Source organism: Pocillopora verrucosa, chromosome 7, assembly GCF_036669915.1.
Source record: "Pocillopora verrucosa isolate sample1 chromosome 7, ASM3666991v2, whole genome shotgun sequence".
Lineage (NCBI taxonomy): Eukaryota > Metazoa > Cnidaria > Anthozoa > Scleractinia > Pocilloporidae > Pocillopora > Pocillopora verrucosa.
This window is the reverse complement of record NC_089318.1, coordinates 2877279-2900178: the sequence shown is the minus strand read 5'-3', so window position 1 is coordinate 2900178 and position 22900 is coordinate 2877279. Positions and strand designations below refer to the sequence as shown.

Genomic DNA, 22900 nt, shown 5'->3' with positions numbered 1-22900 from the left:
GTTCAAAATGGCGGAGAGACGAGATGTTTAAATACGACTCTAAAAAGTTATTGCCTTCCATGATGGGTCCATCAACTTCTCGAAAGAAATGAAATTTTCTAAGAGATGTCCAGTAGGAGAGATTTCTGAACGTGAACGCTCTACTCCGATAGGTTCTGGGTATCATGATTTCCAGGATTCATTTTCCGAGCGATTTAACGCATCTTCTTGGGATATTTGCCTGCTTTTGGATTATTAATCTCTCTGAGGAAACGACGGTAATGAAGGGATCATTACATGTTTTTTCATGGGACAGAAAAGTTGAAGACCAAACCGGCAAGTCAGTTTCTGATGTAAAATTAATCCTGGGTATTGCCCAAGTCTTTTTTGTTTTTTTTTCCCAGGGGGCGGGGGTTCACTTGTAAACGTTGAATTTCACCCCCTCCCCCCTTATTCATTGTATGATGTACTGAAAAACGTTTATAACTTATGATTTTATTGAAAAATAAGATCCTAAGATAAGAAAAATATTTATTTGAGGTCATTCAGTGTCCAACTATTAGGCCAGGGTGAGTATACAAGGGACAAAGCTTTTCTGATTGATTTTGACAATAATAATAAGAGAAAAATGCAGGCAAAGATGCCAAGAGAACATTAAATTGAATTTGGAAGTCTTGGGAATGAATTGTGATCTAAAACTTTCGAAAAAAAAAAAAAAGAAAACTATTTTAATATTTGCAAAGTTCTTTTTATTATTAAATAATTAAATGATATTAATTTCGTTGTGGCGATCAAAATTCTTCTGTCACAAAATCAGCTTTTGAGCTTTGGTTTCTTCATGGGTACACATTAAAGTCCTTCACGCTGGGATCCGCAACGGTGGTAAACTGAGAAAATAAAATTGAGAAATAAAATCAAGAATAATCAGGAACAATAGACAGCGTGTTGTATAGTTGTTACGCACGATACAAGAGGAGAAAACGTACTCGCAGTTGTGACTTTATTACCTGTTGTGTAAACTGGTCAACACAAGCCATTCTGATTCGCTCACTGGTAGCAGGACTGTCCAGTCTGAAGATTCCTTCAACACCTGATTCACGTCTTTAAAGAAAAAACGACGAAATTAATTAGTGCTTTTATCTTTAACTGAGCCTCGGTCAGGACGTCAACATGCTACTCAACTCATGACCTTTCGGTCAGCCAATTTCCTTATGATAATTAAAACTTGAGCCAAAATTTCAGCCCCAACCTAAGAAATTGGAGCTCTAACATATTTATTAATGTTACGCTTCGCCTCACTTTGTTGCAAATTGAGGAGGTTAGTCTCACCTGGCGTCGGTGATGGCCTCTTTAATGGCGAAGAACACAGATGCAGCTAGAAACAAAGAAGGTTCTCCAACGCCCTGAAATTAAATACGAGACTCTATTGTTTACTAGTTTGGTTAAAAATGTGATTTATTCCAATTTCAATGATCTGGCATCCGTTCAACAGATCCAATGACAAGACAAACGAGCAAACCAACGAAAAATATGAGCGAGGGGTACGAACAATTAGACAATGTAAATCGGTCACTTTGTGAAAGAATCGTTCATCGGTCAGTCAGGGTTATTAAGTCTTATCAACTGAGTTGATAACGTAAATTGGCCACCGCAAATATTTTAAAGGCTGACGTTTCGAGCGTTAGCCCAATCGCCATGAAAGTGGCTAATTTACGTTATCAACTCAGTTTTTAATACCAAATCACCCTGTTATACTATCCCACCGACGCAGCACCACAGTTTCCTAAGAAACTTACCCCCTTCATTCAGGATTGGTCAGTCAGCCGGTTAGTTGGTCAATTGGACCGTTAGTCAGACAGACAGGCAGATAAATAGACAATCAGTCTGTTGGTTGGTCAGACAGTCAATCAGCCAGTCTGTCAATGACTCAGTCAGCTGGTCAGTCAGAAAATCAGTCTGTCAATAAGTCAGTCAGTGAGTCAGTTTATGGGTGAGTCAGTAAGTTAGTCGCCGTCGATCAGTTGATCATCATTTGAAAATAGAGTACCCTTAAAATATGAACCCTAAAGTGAGTAAAATACCTTCGAAGAATAAATAGCCATGTCGTTTGGAGCTTTCTGAAGAAGATGGACATTGAACTCCACCGGAATATCTGCAAATCCAGGAATCTTGTAGGTCCCAGGCCCTGTCGTCCATAGGGTGCCATTCTGAGAACATCGCACTTCCTCCAACGTAAACATGCCGAGTCCCTGAACAAAAGCGCCTTCGATCTGAGGACGTAACCAAAAAATTTATGACACGAGGAAAGGCAAGAGTAGCAGATAATTGCAGACTTTGATATAATAGATTAAGTCAGCTTTCAACAGATTGATGAAACTATTAGGGATTGCAATAGTTTTGCTTGACACGTGACATTTTCGTGCATGTTGATTGGCCATTTCAATTGCGAATCAGCAGTAGTCTTGATCTCTGAATGCCTTATCCTCGTAATGCAAGTGGCATGAAAGGCAGAAATGTCTAATACACACGATGGAAAAATGTGATTTTCCGATGGAATAAGTAAAAGTTCTTCTCGTAACACCTGTCCTTCCAACGGAAGTAACTTACCGGAAGTCAGACGAACTCCGTCAACTAACAGTGACTTAGAGTAAAGGCATTTACGATTTCAATTAACCCTTTAACTCCCATGAGTGACCAAGGCAGAATTTCTCCTTACAATATCAATACAATATCAACGAAATAAGTGTCGAGCATATAGGAAAATATCAATTTGAGGATAATTAGTTGATCCAATACTAAATTCTCTGAACTAACATTATAAGAATCGTATGGTTGATAGTAAGGAGAATTATAAATTTGAGCTGGGATTTAAAGGGTTAAATAGATAATACTGAAATTAAATATATTAATACAAATAACATTCTCGCAGGGTATGATGGGATAAGGTTACTGACCTGGCCGACGTCGATTGCTGGATTGAGACTGGTACCGACATCCATCACAATGTCTGTGCGAAGAACCTGTTCACACAAATTCACCCCAAAAAGCGTTACAATGACGAAAAGAAAAAACAGTATTGAGCGAGTAGTTTGAAGTTAGAGATGATTGTCAAATCAACTCAAAAATGTTTCATTTGTTAAAAGTGACTGGGGTTAAATAGAGAGACTGCGTACTGACGTACGACCTTTGTCAACTTGCGCGTTTCCTCCCAGCTCAAAAGGTTTGTTTGAAGAAAAGCAAGTTATGTAATTTTTTTGGCAGGTGCAGTTTAGTTAGTTCTCTAGAGAATTGAAACATGTTTAACTGTCCGAGATTTGGAATTTTGCTTTCCCTTTTTTAAGTTGCGACCTTGTCTAATACCTCTAATACCTATATCTTCCAAGGCCGCTAGATAGTGCAAAAGATCTGGGCAGACGTTCACATATATGGTGCTCAGTTACATTATATAGTTCGTAAAGACTTCCGATAGCGGTGCAAGTAAGTCGTCACTCACTTGATGATCTCCTGTGAGACAATCGATTTCCACTTCAGAACAGGCAGCGCCATAAGTGTAATAATTATACAAACGCCCTGAATTAGTTTTCCAATCGTAATTGAGGTCGGGCACTCTGTAAGATGTTAAAAAAATGACTTCGAATCAATATCAGCACAAATTTTCACTAAATCGGCTTAACTTTAAAAATCGTCATTGAATTAGCAAAAAAAAAAAAAAGAGAGAATTTTTTTTTAAAAAAAACAAAAAGAGCACGAATTAACAGCCTTACGTAAGAGATTATGGGAGTGGTGGGGCAGGGGAGGGGAAGGAAGAAGGTGAAAGGGACTCTGAACCCCAAAACCGAACTCTATGGATGGAAGGGCGGAACACATTGTGGAAATTATACTTGAAATAGCTTAGACTGTAATCATTATCCTTACTTGTAAAACCCACTTGCAGAGAGGTTCACGCGGTCAAAGTAGGCCGCGTGTATCCAGTCCTCCCACTTTCCCTTGGGATCCTCCATCTGATAAGGCTTGAGTCTATCCAGTATTTGGTCACAAGCATTCTGCAAACAACATAAGCAAGCTTTCTGATGCTTTGTCAATCCTTGTATTTATTCCCTTTTTTTTTCTGCTTGTCGATAGGTTGTAAGTCCTTTCTTTGGTGGAAACCTTATCAACCCCTTAAGTGTGTCATTCGCTGTCCATTCTCCCCCACCCCTCCCCCTCAACCTTACACTCTTTTGGTCGAGAGTTTCTATAGAGTAGGGCATAACCTATAAGTCGACGGCGGGAAGAACACTAGACAAAGGAAAGGTAGATGTATGTTGCATAATTGAGCAAATTGTTATACAAGCGTTGAAAAAAATGCGAGGTTAATTTCTTTCACGGTTGGTTTTGCTTTACGACGCTCAAAGTTGGTCCAGGAAACGCACGCAACTCTCTCAGCTGATAAAGTGGAAAAAAGAAAAAAAAACCATCGTGACTCCGTTGCTCGCGTTTTCCTTCACTCCAAGCACTGTGCTTGTCGTTCCTTTAGTTCAGTTCTATCGGCTTCCTGAGCTGTTTATTTCTGCTGTGATTGTTCATATCGAATTTATAGTTTTAATTCTATATGTACAAATCTCATAAAAAAGCGCTCTTGCGCGAAAAAGGTGTTAACAATTCTTACTTTAACCGCCATGCCGTTGAGATCAGAGGAGGCAGAAGCTGCTGTCTGGGTAGTATTAGGAACTGTGTTTGTACTTGTTTCACTTATTATGATTTTGGATGCTGGAATACCTAAACATCTAGCTGCTACCTGCAAAAATATAACAAAGGAGGGTTGAAATTTGAGCTTATGTCGTCATGTTTTGTATAATCTCACTCCACTTATCATTTCGGTGACATGACGTTATAAGCAGGAACAGCTCACCAGGCTGACAAACATCTCACCTGCACCATTTTGGTGTGTAGTCCTTGGCCCATTTCTGTTCCGCCATGAGTTAAAAGAACTGATCCGTCTGTGTAAACATGCAACAGAGCTCCAGCCTGAATAAAAAAAAAATCACATACTATTGATACGAGGCGATTAACTAAGGAAACGTTTATTAAAGTTCACATGGCAACCAGGTGTACAATCAGACATAGTTTGATGCTATTCTGGTTAAAAGATTTAATATAACTTATTCGGTTACATTCATCAAATCTTTAAACCAGAGTAGCATCAAACCATGTCTGAGGAAAAGTTGTTGTAGCTTTCAATGCAGATTTCATACCTGATTTTTGGCGCGTAAAGTAATTCCAATACCAAGTAAAGTGGGTATCAGCGAAATTCCACGTTTCCTCCATCGATTTTCCCTTAAAACAGTATAAATTTTGTTTAAAAAGGCAATAATTTTTTTAAATTTCAGGATTGGAAAGAATATCGTGAATCGTTTGTGCTAGCCCGCCTAACCAACGCACGAAAAAGCGAGACGGGTGAAAATAATTTCAGACGTTACCTGTTAAAGGATTGGACGAGTTTTCTCCGTTTCTCGTACTCGCATTTCTCTACCAGTTCATTCCATACTCGCTGAAGCTGGCAATTCGTCAGTTCTTGGTTAACGTGAGTTAAATCTCCTTCTTTGTAAAAATTTAGTTCCCGCACCTGTTGGTGAAACCAAAGGTGGCTCATTATTTGATTTTCTCACATCCGCTAAGTATAAAAGATTTGAACAAAGCAACACGTTATCCTCGCCGAATACCGAACCTTTTACTCCGTTTGTTGATTCTTAAAAGTCTTGTGTCGTTATATTGATAAGCTCTTACTCCAGTCGGTAAATATTTATCCCAGGTAAAGATCATTTCGTCATTTAAAACAGCTCATCGGCAAGTCAAAATGAAATTTATTTCATTTGATTAAAATTCCTAAATCGTTAGTTGTCTATCTGTTTGACCTAAAAAGGGGAAATGGGGTAGAGTAAAATTCCACATAGCAATCAGTCCTGATCAGACAGTTTCTCACGTTTTTGTTCTTTATTCGAGTACGGTAAGTCTAACAAGCCCTCTAATGTGAGAACAATCATTGCTACATCTCTCTAAATAAAATTAAAATCTATCTGATCTACGGTTTGGACACACAACTGACCTGTCTTTGGGAAATACCACACATGGTTGCAATGTCAGAAATCAATGACTCACAAAACAACATACTCTGCAAACAAAATCGTTCGCCATCAGAATGGTTTATCAATTTACAGCAAAAGTAATCTATTTTTCTCTTTTTCATCAGTGGATAATTGGAAAAATAAGCACGAGCGAAGTCAGTGACGATCAATGTCTCTTGATGTTCGCGGTTTGTTTACAGAACTTTACCAATCTTTAACTATATTCGATAAAAGTGAAGAAGAAAAGAGCGCTTTTTGGTTTAGTGACGTAAAACCAATACTAATGTAATCACAACGGCCAATCAGAAGAAAGGAAATACCTTTACGAACCAATGAGAACCCAGAGGAAAAACAACCAAATTGCTAAAAGCGCGGGAAAACGCGGGCGACCAAATGCAAGTCGTGATGGTTTTAGTTTTGCATCTGATTGGTTGGGAGAGTGGCGCGAGTTTTTTTACCAATCACAGAGCGAAATGAAACAAAACCAATCTCGTGTATATTACATTCGACCTTCAATTGATAATTGTTCTGAACGGTCTATTCGATTTCTTGGTCTCATTTAAGACATTCTAACGTTTGTTTTGTACATACTACAAAAGCAAGTTTTTCAATATCTTACCTGTGGAACACCAAAGCCCCTGAACCCTGTGGTTGATGCGATGTTTGTTTTACAGAGGCGGCCAACCCCACGAATGTTTGGAATGAGGTAGCAGTTTGTCATATGGTACATTGATCTTTCCATGACCTGGCAAAGTGGGTATGAATAGTCAGCAAAGTTAAACCCGTTAGTCTGATAACAATAAATGAGTCATTGATTAGTCTACCCACCGATCTCTACGTTGTTAAATCACAGAGAGAGAGTTTATGACCTGTTGCAACATACCCCAAACGTGTCGGGTTCTCATCTGAACAAGTGACACAATGTTTAATTGTTGAATGGCTGTTAGAGTTTATCAGGCTTTTAGAGTTTGAGGCGACTTCTCCTTTGTGGGTGCGAAGGCATGGAAAAATAGAACTCGGAGATCCATGACAGTTCATGAAATTCTAAGGGTCTTCTCTGTGTATCTCACGAAGTTCTTAAAAACCCGCTGAATGACCATGTCTAAACGAGATCATAGTGGAGTTGATGGATTTTACATCGCAACGCGCAGACTCTACCCAGAGTTCCATAAAGTATCTGTGCAGAGTCCAATAGGAAAAACAGTCCTACCTTTTTAGAAACATCCATTGTGTTGCCAGCATTACTGTACAACTTGATGTCATAAGACTTTATCTTTCCATCGAATGTAAAGCCCACCTAGAACGGGAAAAGCATAAGTATATAATTTTAGGGCATAATTTAAAATTCTCCATTTTCATGTCGAAAGTCAGTTACAAACAATTTCATGCTCAAAGAAATATTCTTCCTGACAAAGGTCTATCGTAGAGCATGAATGTGTTTGGGAAATGGGAACGTTTAAACCATTTGCCAGCACCTGTATATATGTGTCTTCGTGGAACGATTTCTCAATCTTGAAACTTTTAACTAAACAATTTAAAAAATCTACTTATAATAGCTACCTTGTATTTCGCTAAGAAAGGATGCCGCATTCCTGTGCTCTTCATGTCTTCATCTCGATCAAGCATACACCTAACAGGTCTACCAGTTCTTTAAAAAAGATGAGAAAAGAATTCAGGGGCCTTCCTCAAACTAGGATAACTTCCTAGACACTCGAGTTTACCTTGTCAGAAAAAAAACTACTTAGTATGAATGCGATAAATACGAACGGTTTTCTTGACTCTCTTTGAACCTTTGAATAGATCTAAATTGTGGTTTTATCAACTTGAAATTCCAAAAGAGGTAACGAAATACTTATATGCCGGTTTGAAATGAAAGTAAAGGAACAAATGTATGAGTAGTCACTTACCTTGCAGCAGCTACAGCGACTGCGTTTGTCAGAAAACAATTCCGTGATTCTTTGCCACCAAAGCCACCACCTACAGGAGCAAAAGCACCGTAATGTACAAAGATACCTGCACATTTCAGTGAGTCAAGTTCTCAGAGCTTCAATCGAAGCCCGTTTTTTTGCCCGTTTTCTATATTTTTTCCCAAGAACTGCTAGAGACTAGAATCAGATCCTCCCTGATATGCCCGATATTACGTCTCTTGTCGCATTTAAGAATTACCTTAGTTTATTAGCTTAATACGAGTGTGTCCATTTGTAGAGTTAGTATTGTAGTTATTGTGACATGTAATTTTTTTAAAGTTTTATTAGTGGTTGGTGTGTAGCCTAATCGGCTTTTACCGACCTAAATGAGATAATGATGAATAAAAAGATATTTCGCGATCAACGACTTCGCGACACAAGGAAAAACAAAGAAACTTACCCAGTCGTTTGGTTCGCACCACAACTCTGTTGTGCGGAACTCCAAGAGCTCTTGCAGCAAGTTTCTACAGATACACAAAGAGAAGAGGGTTACATAAACCTCTTGCTTGTGCGGTTGGTATAGAATCCCTGGTCTAGACTAGGAATGTAGGGTGATTTTCTTCATGAATAATATGTGGTGTTGATTGCAAATGGGACCCAAACTTAGTGTTGATTATGAAGAATTTATTTTGATCACCTTTCATTACGTTATGTTATGTAGGTAGCATATAACATACTACTTTGTCCACGTTATTTAGATTAGGGTAACTTAAGTAAGTTATTACTTGTGTATCTAACGATTAAAGTCAGTTTTTCACCGTCGTTCTTTTAAACGTTGTTCTTTGCTAAAACACAACCAGCCGATGTAGTAACATGCCACTTCCATTACACATACAATTGGCTGTTTGATCATACATCAACATGCCTAGCAATTTTTTCCTGAGATGAATTGTATTGCCAGACTTGTCAGCAAATATGCAGGAGAGATTTAGAAAGACTGAGTATCTCTCTAACATACCTGTGTCAATGTTGGATTTTGCGTGGAAACAAAAAGTTCCATCTCGCCATCTTCTCCCTTTGGAACAGCGATTGTAACTTGTGTCTCCAGATAGAAGTGTTCCTTGAAAAGAAAAAAAAAAAGGGCTGTTTCTGTAAAAGTTAGACTGTTAGACATAAGTTAGGCTTCGTAGCGTAAGTCTAAGTCCAACAACTTACTTGTCCTCCAAATCTCATCTCTCCCTCCAACAAATGTTCAGATTCTGCAAATCCAGTTTCTAGGTCTCCCTTCTCGATGCTCAGTTCAAAATCGTAGAAAGAACCTGCGGCTATAGCCTCCTGTAAAACAGCGAGTTAAGGATTAATGACTGTTCCGAAAAGTGACGCGAAGAACTAAATAGTTTTACTGTGAATGAGTCGAAAGTGGTCAGCAGTTCGATTGAGGAGATACAGCACAAGAATATAAACAGAACTTTCTGGCAATGTTGAAGTTAGCGCCCACCTCAATGGTCAGTATTCTTGGTAAGTCTTTGTATGTTACTTTTACCATCTTGGCTGCTCTTTGGGCCTGGGCTTGAGTTTCAGCAGCTATTGCCCCTATGACTTGACCGACGCAAGACACCTGAGACAAACAACCATACATTATTAGAGCATTCATATCATACGTGTGATATCATTGAGTAAGATACACACCTTGTCTGTTGCAAAAATCTCCTCATCATCTGCAGCATACCCTGTGACGTTATCTCCAGGGACGTCTTTTGCGCTAATGTACGCTTTCACCCCTGGGAGGCATAACGCCTCTCCTGGGTCCACAGAACTAAAAGAAAATGGATTAATGTCAGTATGTGAGCAAATGCATGCGCACCTACCCCTCCCCTAACCCAACATTTAACCTAACTTCTGCAGTAGATGACAAAACAATTTATAACAAACCCAAACAGTACAACCTGGCAATCCTCTGTCCCTCACTACTAACTTAAGAGCTACTTAACATCGCTTTGCTTCGTTTCTATCTATTGATTAAAGAAATCTGATTTCACTCAGAGACTTATAAAAGTGACATCACCAGATGTTTTAGTAAAACCGTGAAGCTCTGAAGAAAATTCCTAAGTACTTACACGATATTGGCATGAGCACGTGTGCTCCAAACAATCCCCAAATACAGTTCTCCTGTGAAAAGATAGCAAAATCAAAACAGATGATATACTTTCTTACTCGGAAAAGTTCGATGACCTACTTGTGAACAAACGGAAGAATGGTTGAATCGAGGCTATGCAAAAAGTTATTTGTAAGTAGGGAAAATCGTATTTCGCACAGCACAAGGTACAAAGATCGTTGAAGTAACCTCTGATTGAGATTAAGGTCTATACATTTTTTTCACCCATAGATAGCTTACACCGATTTCATAGTGTTTTTAAACGCTCAGTCATTCAATTCAATGTTCTCGTGTTTTATATCCATTGGATTTTGCGGGTTGTCCGAAAGAGCTGTACTTATTAGTTACCATAGTGTTTCTCTATCAGGACTGCTCGGTTTTTGAGAAACTGAACTCGCTGCAAGGGCTTTACACAACCTTTTTATCTCATTAAAAATGAAATACAAAAAAATTATTTCAGAGAGAATGCGAAATGGAAATTCGGCACATTTCAATCTGGAGTCTGTTGACAGTGCGTTACGCATGCTGATTCAGGGATTCCAACCATATTGTGTGTGGTCTCAAGGTTAACATAACTGTACCTGCATATTTCGGAATGTCATCACAGTAAACTGCCTCCCCTGTGGCGTGTTTGGCAGCTGCTAAGTGAGTCACAGGCCTGCCAACCAAATCTTCCTCGAACTGATCGTCGGGCACCTCCTGAATCAACCAAAATCGGAGAGAGTAAATGAGTCTTTTGCGAGTAAGAGAGGAGTATAGAAAATGTTAACTTGTCTGGATATGTAAACAAACAAACAAACAAACAAACAAAAGCAACAACAGCATCGACAACTTGTCATAGGCTTCGAGGGTCACTCGTCAAAACGATTTTCTGACTGTTTGTCAATCTAAGTTGTAGCATACTATCTAAATCCTAAAAGCGGAGCTATGAGGGTTGTTTCCTGAACGTCCGAACTCTGAAGCAAAACGTTGTTGAACGAGGCTCGTACTTTGATAGGTTACTGTACATTGCCATTACACGTCATACCGGGTCATGATTCCCGGACTCTGGCTCGCAAACTACACCCTTGAATAACAAAAAAAATTGTTTACCTGGAAAGTCTGTATGCTCCGAGTATCTTCTCTGCGAAAAAAATTTCTTCCTGTCTCGTGGCGTTTGGGTACAGAATCGCCCAAGATGGGCTGAATTTCCTGTTGAAACATATTTGTAAAAAATTGGATCAATGTCAGTATCTATAGCGACTGCGCATTTACCCCCTAACCCGACATTAACCTTAAGTTGTTATTAGTTGATTGTTGTTGAGAGGGGAGAGATAGGTGCGCAGTTGCTCAGATACAAAACTACATCGATCCTAAAATTCTTGAATGTATGTATCGTACTAAAACAATACAATAAACTTAGTCAGTCTATACCACACAGGTAAATAGTACTTTTCGCGCGTGCTGATTGGTTAATTCGAAAGTGAAAAGCAAGTACTATTAACCTCCGAACAGCTTGAGACAAAAACGTGCGTCAAGAGTGTGATTTTCGACCATTTTTCGGTATATGAAGAGAAACAAACTAATTTTTTGGGTACATGTGTGGTATATACTAAAACAATTATTAACCTCAGTGTCGGTGAAAGTTGTGGATATTTGACGAGCCGTGACACTTCCACTTTGGTAAATAATTGTTTACCATAGCACTTTAAGGTCAATGATAAAAAATTAATTATAAAGAATCAAGGTTAGTTATATAATAAAATTCTGAGTGCTGACCTCTTCATGGCCAAGCTGCTGAGAGACATTCAGATAGAACTTGAAAAAAAAGCTTGAGGCGAGCGATCTCCTGTACTCGACCTGACCACCGGGTGCTCCGGGTGCAAGAGGCAGATCTCCTGCTAACAACTGACAAGCTTCTTGTACGATATTTTCATTCCAAGTTCTGTAAATGAATCATAATAGGGTAGATTTATTATTGGTGAGTGATGTAACCTGCAAGCAGGCCCTAGCTATAGACGCTTCAACACGACGCGGAAAAAAGATGAGGCCTGTAGCAAAGGTCTGCAAGGGGTCTGGCTATAGTAATAGTGCCAGACCCTCGGCAAACTTTTCCCCGAATCGTCTCAAATCTTTCCGCGAGGGTGGGGGAGAAGTGCGCGTCCTGCAGCGCAAATGAAGGACTCGCACGCAATAAATGATGCGGTGATCTCGTGGTTGGCTCGCAGACCCCTACTGTGAAGGGTTCAAGTTTTAAGCGAGTACGAGCAAGATATTCTACCAATGAGCATCAATGCAAAAGGAACAGCAAAGTGCTTGAGGAACCCAGTCCTTACCTGCCAGTTAAGCTCTTCATGGTTTTCAAGGCCATTACTGTTGTGGGAGCCATCCCTCCAAAAGTGAAACTGCAGTCCTTGATTTGCCATGAACTTGAATTTGTTCGCTTTTCAAGTTGCACTCTCATGGCTGTATTTACTATGGCAATGTCATCCTCTCGCCTGCGAGCTTGTTTAAAAGCGAATATGTGTTCGTGCTGTTAAACGTAACGAAACAGGCGTTAAGATTACGCTGCGTTAATTGACAGTTGAAAAAGTGAATCATGAAAAAGGGAAGCGCTATTTACTTTCAGCATCCCCCCACATCTTCCTCAAGTGATAAATAACAACTTGTCCGTTAAAGAACAATCTTTTTCACCGGACTGTTCTTCTGGACCAATAGCAATTTTGGAATCAGCGCTATTAGAAGGCGCAGCAACGGATGCTGCTCTAATTTCATTTAAAAACTCCTGAAAATATAGATATTATTGATAAAAGTTGATTACCTCTTTCGAGAATGGAATCAGGACGTTGACCAACACCTCTGTTGAACCTAAAATAGTTTTTCTGTATCCCGTGAAGAAATTTTCATCCAATTTGACTGACCTGGTTTTCCCTGTAAATTTGCAATAAATAAGAGCAAATTATGATTTGTTAAGGAAACTAAAGTGAACAGATAGATGGATAAATAAATAAAAGGATCTAAATTAGGCAGGTTTACGATAACCAATACCTCCAGCACTCGCCAAAATCAAAGTACATCTTGCTGCCATTAGAACTGGATTTAAGTCTGATATCGGACTTGCGGTCATGATATTTCCACCTATGGCCTGACACAAAATAAACAAACAAAACAGTTTAGAAGTAAGATTAGCAGAACAGACTATTTCTTGCGAGTTACTTTAGCGTCTACTTGGGAGTCTCAGGTCGAGTTTTGGCGGATTTGAAAGCCTGATGGCGGCTCAGATGGAATAAAAATTAGTATTTTGGTTACTTTCTGGTTAACGTATTATCAAGTGAAAGAATCTCAAAACTGTCTAGTTTCTCCTCAGTGGACTGAAACATCGTTAGAGGAACATGTAAAGTCGTAAAACAGTTCCTTAAAACGGCGTCTACTGACGAGGTGTGAATACATCAGCATACTCACTCCAACATTTCTAATCTGATGACCAGCAAACCACTTGAGCATGTGAAGTATTGCTGTGAACCATCTGGTCTTGTATTCTATGGAGCAAACAATGAAACGAAAAAGATATTGCGTTCTTAGCAGTACGCAGGACGTTTGTCATGTATAAACTTAGTGAACCACGGTTTGTTCACGACAGGACGGAAACCGCACGCTCTGTAAGTACCTTCGTAAATCCTTGAAAAAATTTTTTAAGGATTTTCGAAGGACAACGAGAGGTATTTACAGTACACGCAGTTTCCGTCTCGTCATTAAATCTACTTTTGCTTTATGGTAAAGCATCGGTTCAAGTCTGTTCAAGTTCATGTGAATGACAATTTGATCACCTCATACAAGCAATATAAAAAAATCCTTACAGTCGTGTAACCAAAGGTTTCTGACTAAGTTTGCACATGTTCTGTGTTGAGCAAAGTACTTTGCATAAGCTGAAACCGAATATGATCATCACTGTATCGACCAATCAGAGCTCATACAACTTCATAATCACCTAAGCGTATTTCCCAACACTACTCTGTTCCCAATTACGCCGACAAAAATTTCCCTCAGAGATCATCTTTATAAGTAAATGAAAATTCGTTTCTTTGAGTGGGCGGGGCATAAAATTAAGTTTCACTTAAGTACCTGGCATAGACTGACAAGTCTCGCTAAGAACTTCCTCCAAGGTAGACAATGTCACAGACACACCAAACTTGATGCCCTCTGCAGTGTGTTCGACGGCATTCAACTCCGGAATGTGGGTAGGAGCTATCAGGATTGGATAATTCTGATTTTTAAATTTCATCTCAATACCTGTGAATATGAAATAGTTTTGATTTTTAGAAATACGCGACCACACAATGAAGGCGAGAAGAGAAAATATCATGCAATTTGAAAGATTGAGACAAAAGACATCACAAAAGGCTGGAAAAATCGACGAGGAAAAATAGACGACGACATAGACCTGGAATAATTGATACTACACCTTTCTTTAAATTCCAACCTTACCACGTTTGATTTCTTTCTCGGTCTTTCACCTGCTTCAACTAGTTTGCATTTAGACCGATATCAACGAAGAATTCTATTAAAATTTCCTTAGGCAATCTTTTTAGGTCTTAGTGCTGTACCTAAATTTCCGAGCTGCCTGGCCGTTGAATCGATGTTCGTGGCATTTTTTTATCTCTATCCTGCCGCTGAAAAAACTTTTTACATTCTTGAAGAATAGATAGACAGCATCATGAGAATTTTTTTCAGTTTGTCGGCCCAAGCATTAATCACAGCTTGTTAGGTCTATTACCTATTTCAGTGTTACCAATCACAAGCTTAGCTTGCGGATATTTTGCTCTGAGTTCCAACAATTCCTCCAAAGTTGTTGGTCTGATCCAAGTAACAAGGTCTCCTTTAATGTACAAACGTCTTGGCTTGATAGCATCTGGAAGCTTAAAAGACACAAAACAGTAAAAATACGTGGCACAACACATTCTTTCTGTGAGAAAAACTATAGAGCCTTTTTTTCTTCTTAGTGCGCGCCTGTCTAAGGCTACTTGGGTTTTTAAGCGCTTCCATTTATAAAAAAAAACAGAAGCAACAGAAAAACAAAAGAACAACAAAAAGAGACATTATAAGCTTACAACTATACCCATAAAGGGCTTTGATGTTTGAGGCAAACGCGAGGAAAGTTTAAAACGCGAATCACGTGCGAAAAGAGGAGTGTGTACCCGAACGTGTTGTGCAGTTACTTCCATTCGCCTGAAACACGTAGTGGAATTGTACCTGCTTTGCAAGTTGGCTTACCATCAGCTCTGGTGGAAAGATCGCGTCCTGTGTTGGATCGTATGGTGTAAACTCCTCAGGTTTGACAAGTCCACTGGTTGACTCCTGAGAGATGAAATATAGGGCGAAGAGTTGGTAAGTATGCAAGAAACTCTTTAAGACAAAACCAATCGTTCTTTCTCCAGAACCCAACACATTTTTGTAATGAATTTTTATCATCAGAAAAGTTATTACAATGCTTTTCGATTGAGTGGTGTAAACCGAATCTAGAGCAATCACCACTAACGCAGCACCACAGTTTCTGTAGAAATTTACCCACTTTACTCCTATCTGAACTTACACTGTCAACTTTTTCTCCGATAATATTTGAATTATTGTCAAGGCAACATCCGTTTCCACCTCTGCCGCAACATTCCTGGAACAGACGAGAAGGTATGGATGAAGGTTTACGTTTCTCTATAATGCAATTTCTGTTGGTTTAAAAAAAAAACGTAGGAACTGGACCTTTCGGACGGAAGGGGATGATCATTTAGTCGTGGTGGACCAGTTCCCTGGCTGTAGTTGTTTTCGTAATTAGAAGGCGATTACCAACCCGCGGAGAAAAATCCACAGGAGAGATTCTAAAATGCGAAAGATAGCAAAGAATTCTCACTTATTGTGGTGCGTTCTCGTCAAATACTTTTCAGGATGGAAAACGGGAACTGTTAGTAAGGGTGAATGTATGACGTTGTGGCGCTGCCTACGTACTTCTTAGGCACTCTCTTCTTCTCGCCCCAGGAATGAGAGGGGAGGGTAGGAGAAGAGACCCTAGGAACGAGTTTTGTGGTGTGGATATTACCATCTTTTGAATTGGCTTTTTTTTTGTTCAGGACTTACTTCGCAACACCACATACAACTTCAACCTAGACACAGCCATGATCACGATTTCTTGTATTCCAGCTCAAAGATTCTAAATTACATGCGGTAAGGCGTGGTAAATTTAAAGTCGTAACCCCTTCACTCCTCAGAGCGACCAAAAGGTAATTTCTCCTTAAGATAATCATACTCTATCAAGGAGACTGGTGATGAGAATAAAGAAAAATGTAAACAAGGGAATAGTGTTTAATTTAAAACCAAATCTCAGAACTGACAGTACAAGGAATTTATGGTAGACAGTAAGGAGAATTACTGCTGAGATCGTCAGAGTGAAATGGTTAACCAGCACTGACCTTTGTGAACGTTTTAAAACCCTCCACAATTGGTCTGTAGCCAGTGCAACGACATAAGTTACCTGAAGATAAAAGTTTGAGTTAGAATAATTGCGACGACGTTCTTATCACAGTTAACCCTTTAAACCCTAAGAGTGACTAACATCAAATTTCTCCCCACAATATCAACCCTGAATCACACGTTAGGGTCACGAGAATATAGGAAATGATCACCAACGAAAGAAGCTTTTGATTGGTAAACAAATTCTCCTGTCAGCACCTTAGGAGATGTATAAAGAGCAGTATGGAGAATATGCATACTGATTTTAGGGTGTAAAGGGTTAACATTTTCCTTCCTGCACCCGGCTCCATGTCAAATTAGTGTACATATCCCTGGAAAAGGAGAGGTGCGGAATGTAAAGACAGCTTATGGCTGTTCACTTGAGAGGATGATTTTCTCGACCGGAGCTTATCTTACAGACAACTGTTAAAAACAACAGTTTAAAGCCCTTGCGATCGTTAGCCGTGAAAACAAAAGCTAAGTTGTCACAACGACCAACAAAGACAGGGAAGATAATACAAGGACCCCACAAGAAATCAGTGAGATATGAAGAAACAACCAAAGACACGTGCAATGACGAATGAGCAAGCTACGATTAGCTTGACTTTTGTCGCAGCTGATTGGTTGAGGGGGTTGTGCTATTTTTTTCCAGGCCAATCAAAGAGCCAGTAATGGAAAATAATACAACTTGGGATAATTTTTTATACTCAGGCTTACTTAGTAGATGAACCTAATCTCAGATTTCCTTCAGAATGGAAAAATAAAATGCATTTTTTTATTTATTCTGATTGTCAAAACCAGCCTAAAACCTGTCTCTTCCTTTGTGCGCTTCCCTCATCCAGGAGAATTCATAAGTCCGCGTTATGAACAATAAAGAATATAAAGCTTTTACCTTCAAATGCACTTTCCATTTCTTTATACGATGGCAAAGGGTTGTTCCTTAACAACGTATACATTGACATCACAATTCCCGGGGTACAAAATCCACACTGTGACCCATGAGACTTTGCGATCCGTTCCTAGGGTAAAAAATGGAAAGCAAACAATTACAAACTTAAAAGTTCTAAATTTCATTCACACCAAGTCAAACCATTGAAGAACTTAGCTGTAGTGTTCGCTAGAAACCACATGGAAACCAGAAACTCAACTAAATTATCTGAAGGAAAATAAATTTATTTTCTTTGTCCCTTTTAAGTTATGGTCGTTCTTGGGCATGTTCTGATCTCATCAAAAATTGTTTTGAATCTTTGAATTGTTGACAGAGAGACCTGCCAAGCTGGCCACTCTAGCCAAACCTGTTTTTACCTGCACTGGATGCAAGACAGTTTTGGTGCTTCCAATTCCTTCCACTGTGGTTACAGCCATTCCATCAACTGCACACAATGGCATCAAACAGCCATTTGCAGAGAAATGTCTTTTCAATGTTAAAGTTTGACTTTTTTCCGAAAATCTCAAGGTGTAAAGGGAATTAATAAGTACTTCTACAGGTCAGCGCAGTGGAAAACGTTTCCAGCTTAGGGATCGAGTTCTGAGAGGATCTCCGCTTTACTGGTGGCCTTTTACACCATAGTCAAAACCGAGCCAATTGATAAGGTACCCAAGGCTAGAAACTAATCAATAGATCCTTTTCCAGAACAACTATCTGGATTGGAAATTTTTTGGTAAGGGAAATCCTGACACATCCTCACAGTTAGAAATTACGTCTTTTATTTAGAGCACACTGAAAATTTCACATCGGCGCAACTTATAATAGAAGATCATAAAAGAGAGAAGACATTCCTGTGAATGGTGAAATGACAAAACCCCTATCAGCAAAAAATGCAAGCATTTTTTCAAACTTGAAATTACATTTTCTCGGCTGAAACGACAATTGGCGGGGTAAAACTTTGTAAGATCACCCAAGTCAAATTAAGGATTGGTCTTTGGATGCTAGCGTCCCTTTGAGTTTAATGTGTTTTTGCTGTCAATTTAGAGTACTCCTAATGCTTGATATTGTCTTGATATTATAAGGAGAAATTCTATCTTGGTCACTCATGGGTGTTAAAGGGTTAATGTGTTGTTGCTGTCAATTAAGAGAAGCACTCCTAATGGGGCTTATAGGATGTTGAAATTGCAACACTTCTAATGAGTCTCCTAATATAATAAACAAACGCTTTCTTTCATTAACTTCAAAATCTTGCTATTTCATAAAGGATACTTGATTTTTTTCATTTCATGGTCGTATCTAGAGATCATGACTGTACATGCTCCACAGCCACCTTCACTGCATCCAAGTTTAGTGCCAGTTAAACCCACTGAAGAGATGTTAAGGCCAACAGCAGTTCTTGCTATATACCTGCGATTTATCTGGCTCTTAAGACAATCATGAATGGCTGATTGGTAATTATGTGACCATGCGATCAATTTCCAGGTTTGCACGTGACGTGATTGGTAATCGGGTGTCATAAATTAAAACGTATGCCTAGGGAGATACATTTATTGATTATCATCAATGTCCAGGTTTTGCGAGTGTTATGATAGATTCGTGATATTTCTTAGGACGGCGACATTCCTGGTGATTTCATTGGCCGATATCTGGCATGTCAGATATCAGCGAATCAGCGAATCGCAACGGGCACACCTGGCGATTTTCGCCGATCGCTGCGATCGGCCAATGAAATCGCTAGGTGTGTTGCCAGCTTTAAGCTCTTAAAACCTGGAAGAAATGTCTCACGGTAAATACGGCTTTCGTTCTCTGATAGATGTACAACAAATCACTTGTTGTCTGGTTCCCTGGGAAACAGTTAATTTTGTTTTTCCTCAGGTCCTAATATCTGTTATAAATAACTTTTCAAAAGTTACATTGGCAAGAATCATTGTAAAAAAAATTCCAATTACGAAAAGAAAGGCTAGATGTCCAAAATCCGTAGAAAATATGTATTAAACTTGTTAAGTGAATGGCCGAAAGGAAAACTCCGAAACTTCTTAAAATTCTGAAACAAATTGGTAACAAATTTACCCGAAAGAAAGCTCAAAAACAATTAACTGAACTCCGTTTTTTACCTAACAACAAAAGTACTCGCAAAATGTCCACGTTAGCTATCCGGCGAGTTACTTAAACAAGGAATGGCCTAAAATGACCTAAAATGACCTAAAACGACCTAAAATGACCTTGAATGATTTGTAAAATGTCCTAAAACGACTTAAAATGACTTGAGTTTGCATATTGGATCACGAACCGGATCACGGATCGGATCACGGATCATGGATCGGATCATGTAAAATAAAAATAGAAATTTTGCACGACATGCCAAAATAAAGTCTGCGTGACAAAATAGAGCGTAGGCCCCTCTGAGAGTATTTCTTTTTGCCCAAAAACCCCATGTAATCACTTTCACGGCTGTGTCGAGGAGTGTTGTGTAGGGCCACCATAGACGAAGGCAAGCTGGAGGCATGTATCATTTCATCAGTCAGTTAAGAAAAACGCGAGACAATCCACAGTTGCTTCTTAAGGTCTTTGAGCTTCTTCCGTTGCTGGTGCAACGATCTAAGTGCTCTACTTTACAAGGTCAAAGTCTCGGGTACTATTTAAGGCGCGTGACCTCCTATAGATCCCCACGATATTCAACCAACATTTGGTTTGTCACGCATTCCTCCCAATAACATTTGCATTTCGCGGCTGTTTGAGATCAGTGAAGGCGCTTAATTGCCACTCAGATCGAAGACAAACCGGAAAAAACTTTGAAATCCCGTTTAAATTTTGACGAAAACCGAAAACCGAAAACCAAATGTTACATTACGTAATATCCGCAAACCGAAATGAACAATCGGATCTGATCCGGTCCGGTCCGATCCAGATTTTGTCGACACCGCATTGTTCACATCACTTTAGGTCATGTTAGGTTATTTTTAGTCATTTGAGAATTCACTCAAGGTCACTTTGAGTCATTTTAAGTCATTTTAGAAATCGCTTGAGGTCATTTAGATCATTTATGTCATTTTAGGTCATTTTAGGTCGTTTTAGATCATTTTAGGTCATTGTAGGTCATTCCTTGTTTTATTAACTACCTAGTCATCCGATGTCAAGCTTAGAGTTCTTTGACGTAATTGGCTAATTTGTGAAATCACGCTCGCCGTGCGTGAATACAAAAAGTATTACATAGGAGGAAAGGAAGAGAAAATTGTTACTTGAAATTTAGAAGAGAAAGAAATTTTCCACAATCATAAGTACCTCAGAAATTACGTGACGCCGCGGCGATCTTTTAACCTTAGAAAGGATTGCGTGACGGACCAAGGAAGCGACGTAACAAATCTTTCGCAATCAAAGGATACAATAATTTCGAAGGTATTGTAGCAAAGACATTTCTGGCTGCGCATTGCGCTCCACAACCTGAAAAAAATATATATATGTGGATATAACACACTGCATAATAATACGCAGCACCCGATATTTTAAGTCGATTAGTAGACATAAAGGCCAGTGAACTTACAACGTAAACATGTTTCAAGTAGTTTGACCGACGCGACCTCGTTTATTTGCATAGTGAAAACGCAGGAAGGAACGTTTACCTAATTTATACCTACAGAAATGAAGGACTCGATCGGACAAAGCTGTTTTGAAGATACATGCACAAATAATTCTCTGGTGAAGGTTTTTTGGCGGGGGGGGTTCACTTTTTCTGCCCTGTCCAGGAAAACAATACGGTCACAGCCTGACACACACAGTCAGTTGAGATATCATTGACAGGAGCAGAAAATCAAATGATGTTTTTATGGAATTCTGACGAGGAATGATACAACGATAATTAAAACTGACTTGACAATTGTATTAATACCGATTTCGGACCCTACGATGTCTATTCGAGATAAATACGTACGTCATGATACTAATTTTTAAAATATCGTCTTTCTGTAGTGACGAAATCTTAGCGAGAGATTATGTCCATGAACTGAAGGAGTGGATCAGGAAGCTCAGCACCGGAGTGCAGGATTATAATGAATGGAATAAGGCAATATAATAACAGAGGAAAATAAGAAATAACTTTCACTAGTTTGCTGATAAAGAAGCCATGATAACGACATTTACGGAGCACGTACTTTAGTATTTTAGTGTAAACAGTTACCGTTGATCAACCTCCTCCCCCTTTATCGTACATCGGCCCGATTTTGAACGGAATATGAGGAAATGGAAAGCTTTAGTATTCTTGAAATAATTTGTTTTTGAACAACACCCAACTGAGCTCGTTCATAGTCTGCATCGAGGTGTTTGCCACGTATGTTAAGTAAAAACTTATTTTCCAAACCTTTTTTCCGTTGACGAAGAAAACAATTGCTTGATTAGAAGAACTTGGCATCTTTTCTTGTTTGTAGCTTTGTTGAACTTAAGCTTTTTGATCTAAAAACCACACGACCTTATCCTTTACTATGACTCAATCTAAACTGGTGATTGAGCAACGTAAAGAAATTAAACCAGTTAATCCACATTACGGAGAAAACCGAGACTGATCAAACTGCCATTTCAATCAGGAATTTCATTACCTGATTACTTTCTTGCACCAGGTGTGGTAACAATAGATTCGTAGCGCCTGCGAAACCGGACTGATCTGTTTTATACGGATAATGATTACAGCGGCTGATGATCGGGATTTTCGAGAGCTAAATTGATGAGATTGAGAAGGTTAATCTCTCCTGTAATTACGGTACATAAAGAAATGCTAAATACTAAAGGAAATGATCACAACAATGTAAAGTGTAATGGATCGGAACCGAGGTGACAAACAAACTTGAATACGTGATATTATTTCCACGCTCCTAGAAACACTAATTATAAACAAACCCCAAGTGGTGTGCTCTTTCAAAGGTCATGGCCGATTAATTCCTAGGGGTTAACCGCTAGCCGTGAAGGGCAAAAGAAAATTTGCCGTTGGTGATAAAAATTGTGGACGAATTTTAACAGTTAGTCGTTAAAGACGTTAACCATTAAATTTTCCTTTTACAAATAATGGAGAGAAATAAACCGTTCGCCGTAAAAGTCATCACCCCATTGAGACCCGCTTCACAGTTATCTTCTGCAACTACGCCTGAACTGTGCATTAGTTCATCTAGAGTCTTATATGAAACATATAGCTACCGAAGCTTTTCCCAATTGTTTTGATAATATAAAAGTGTTTATTTAACCACAGTTCGAATGCAAAATTATGCAGGATAAACCACAGAGTTGGCCAGTCTAACAACCATGAACTTGCCTAAACCAGAATGTTGCCGATGGGACCGGTATATCGGCGAGTTGACCAAAGGTG

At 39.1% G+C, this 22900-nt stretch overlaps 1 protein-coding gene across 1 annotated transcript; it reads right to left on the bottom strand.

The window, feature by feature from the left end:
• Positions 1-815: 815 nt before the first annotated feature.
• LOC131784570 (xanthine dehydrogenase/oxidase-like) lies at positions 816-21955 on the bottom strand. The gene is made up of 39 exons (XM_066169555.1): positions 21905-21955; positions 20934-20991; positions 18820-18916; positions 17928-18036; positions 17515-17641; positions 16583-16644; positions 15715-15789; positions 15396-15479; positions 14899-15040; positions 14247-14414; positions 13587-13663; positions 13173-13269; positions 12946-13055; positions 12461-12657; positions 11904-12069; positions 11238-11336; positions 10727-10844; positions 10108-10159; positions 9680-9806; positions 9489-9608; positions 9206-9325; positions 9009-9110; positions 8451-8514; positions 7991-8060; positions 7644-7731; positions 7294-7380; positions 6703-6828; positions 6065-6130; positions 5439-5584; positions 5214-5295; positions 4891-4986; positions 4628-4756; positions 3895-4022; positions 3473-3587; positions 2934-2999; positions 2061-2249; positions 1309-1382; positions 987-1080; positions 816-866 (listed from the first exon to the last, which is right to left on the bottom strand). Exons 1-39 carry the CDS (start codon positions 21953-21955, stop codon positions 816-818), a joined length of 4029 nt encoding a protein of 1342 aa, XP_066025652.1.
• Between the last annotated feature and the right edge of the window lie 945 nt (positions 21956-22900).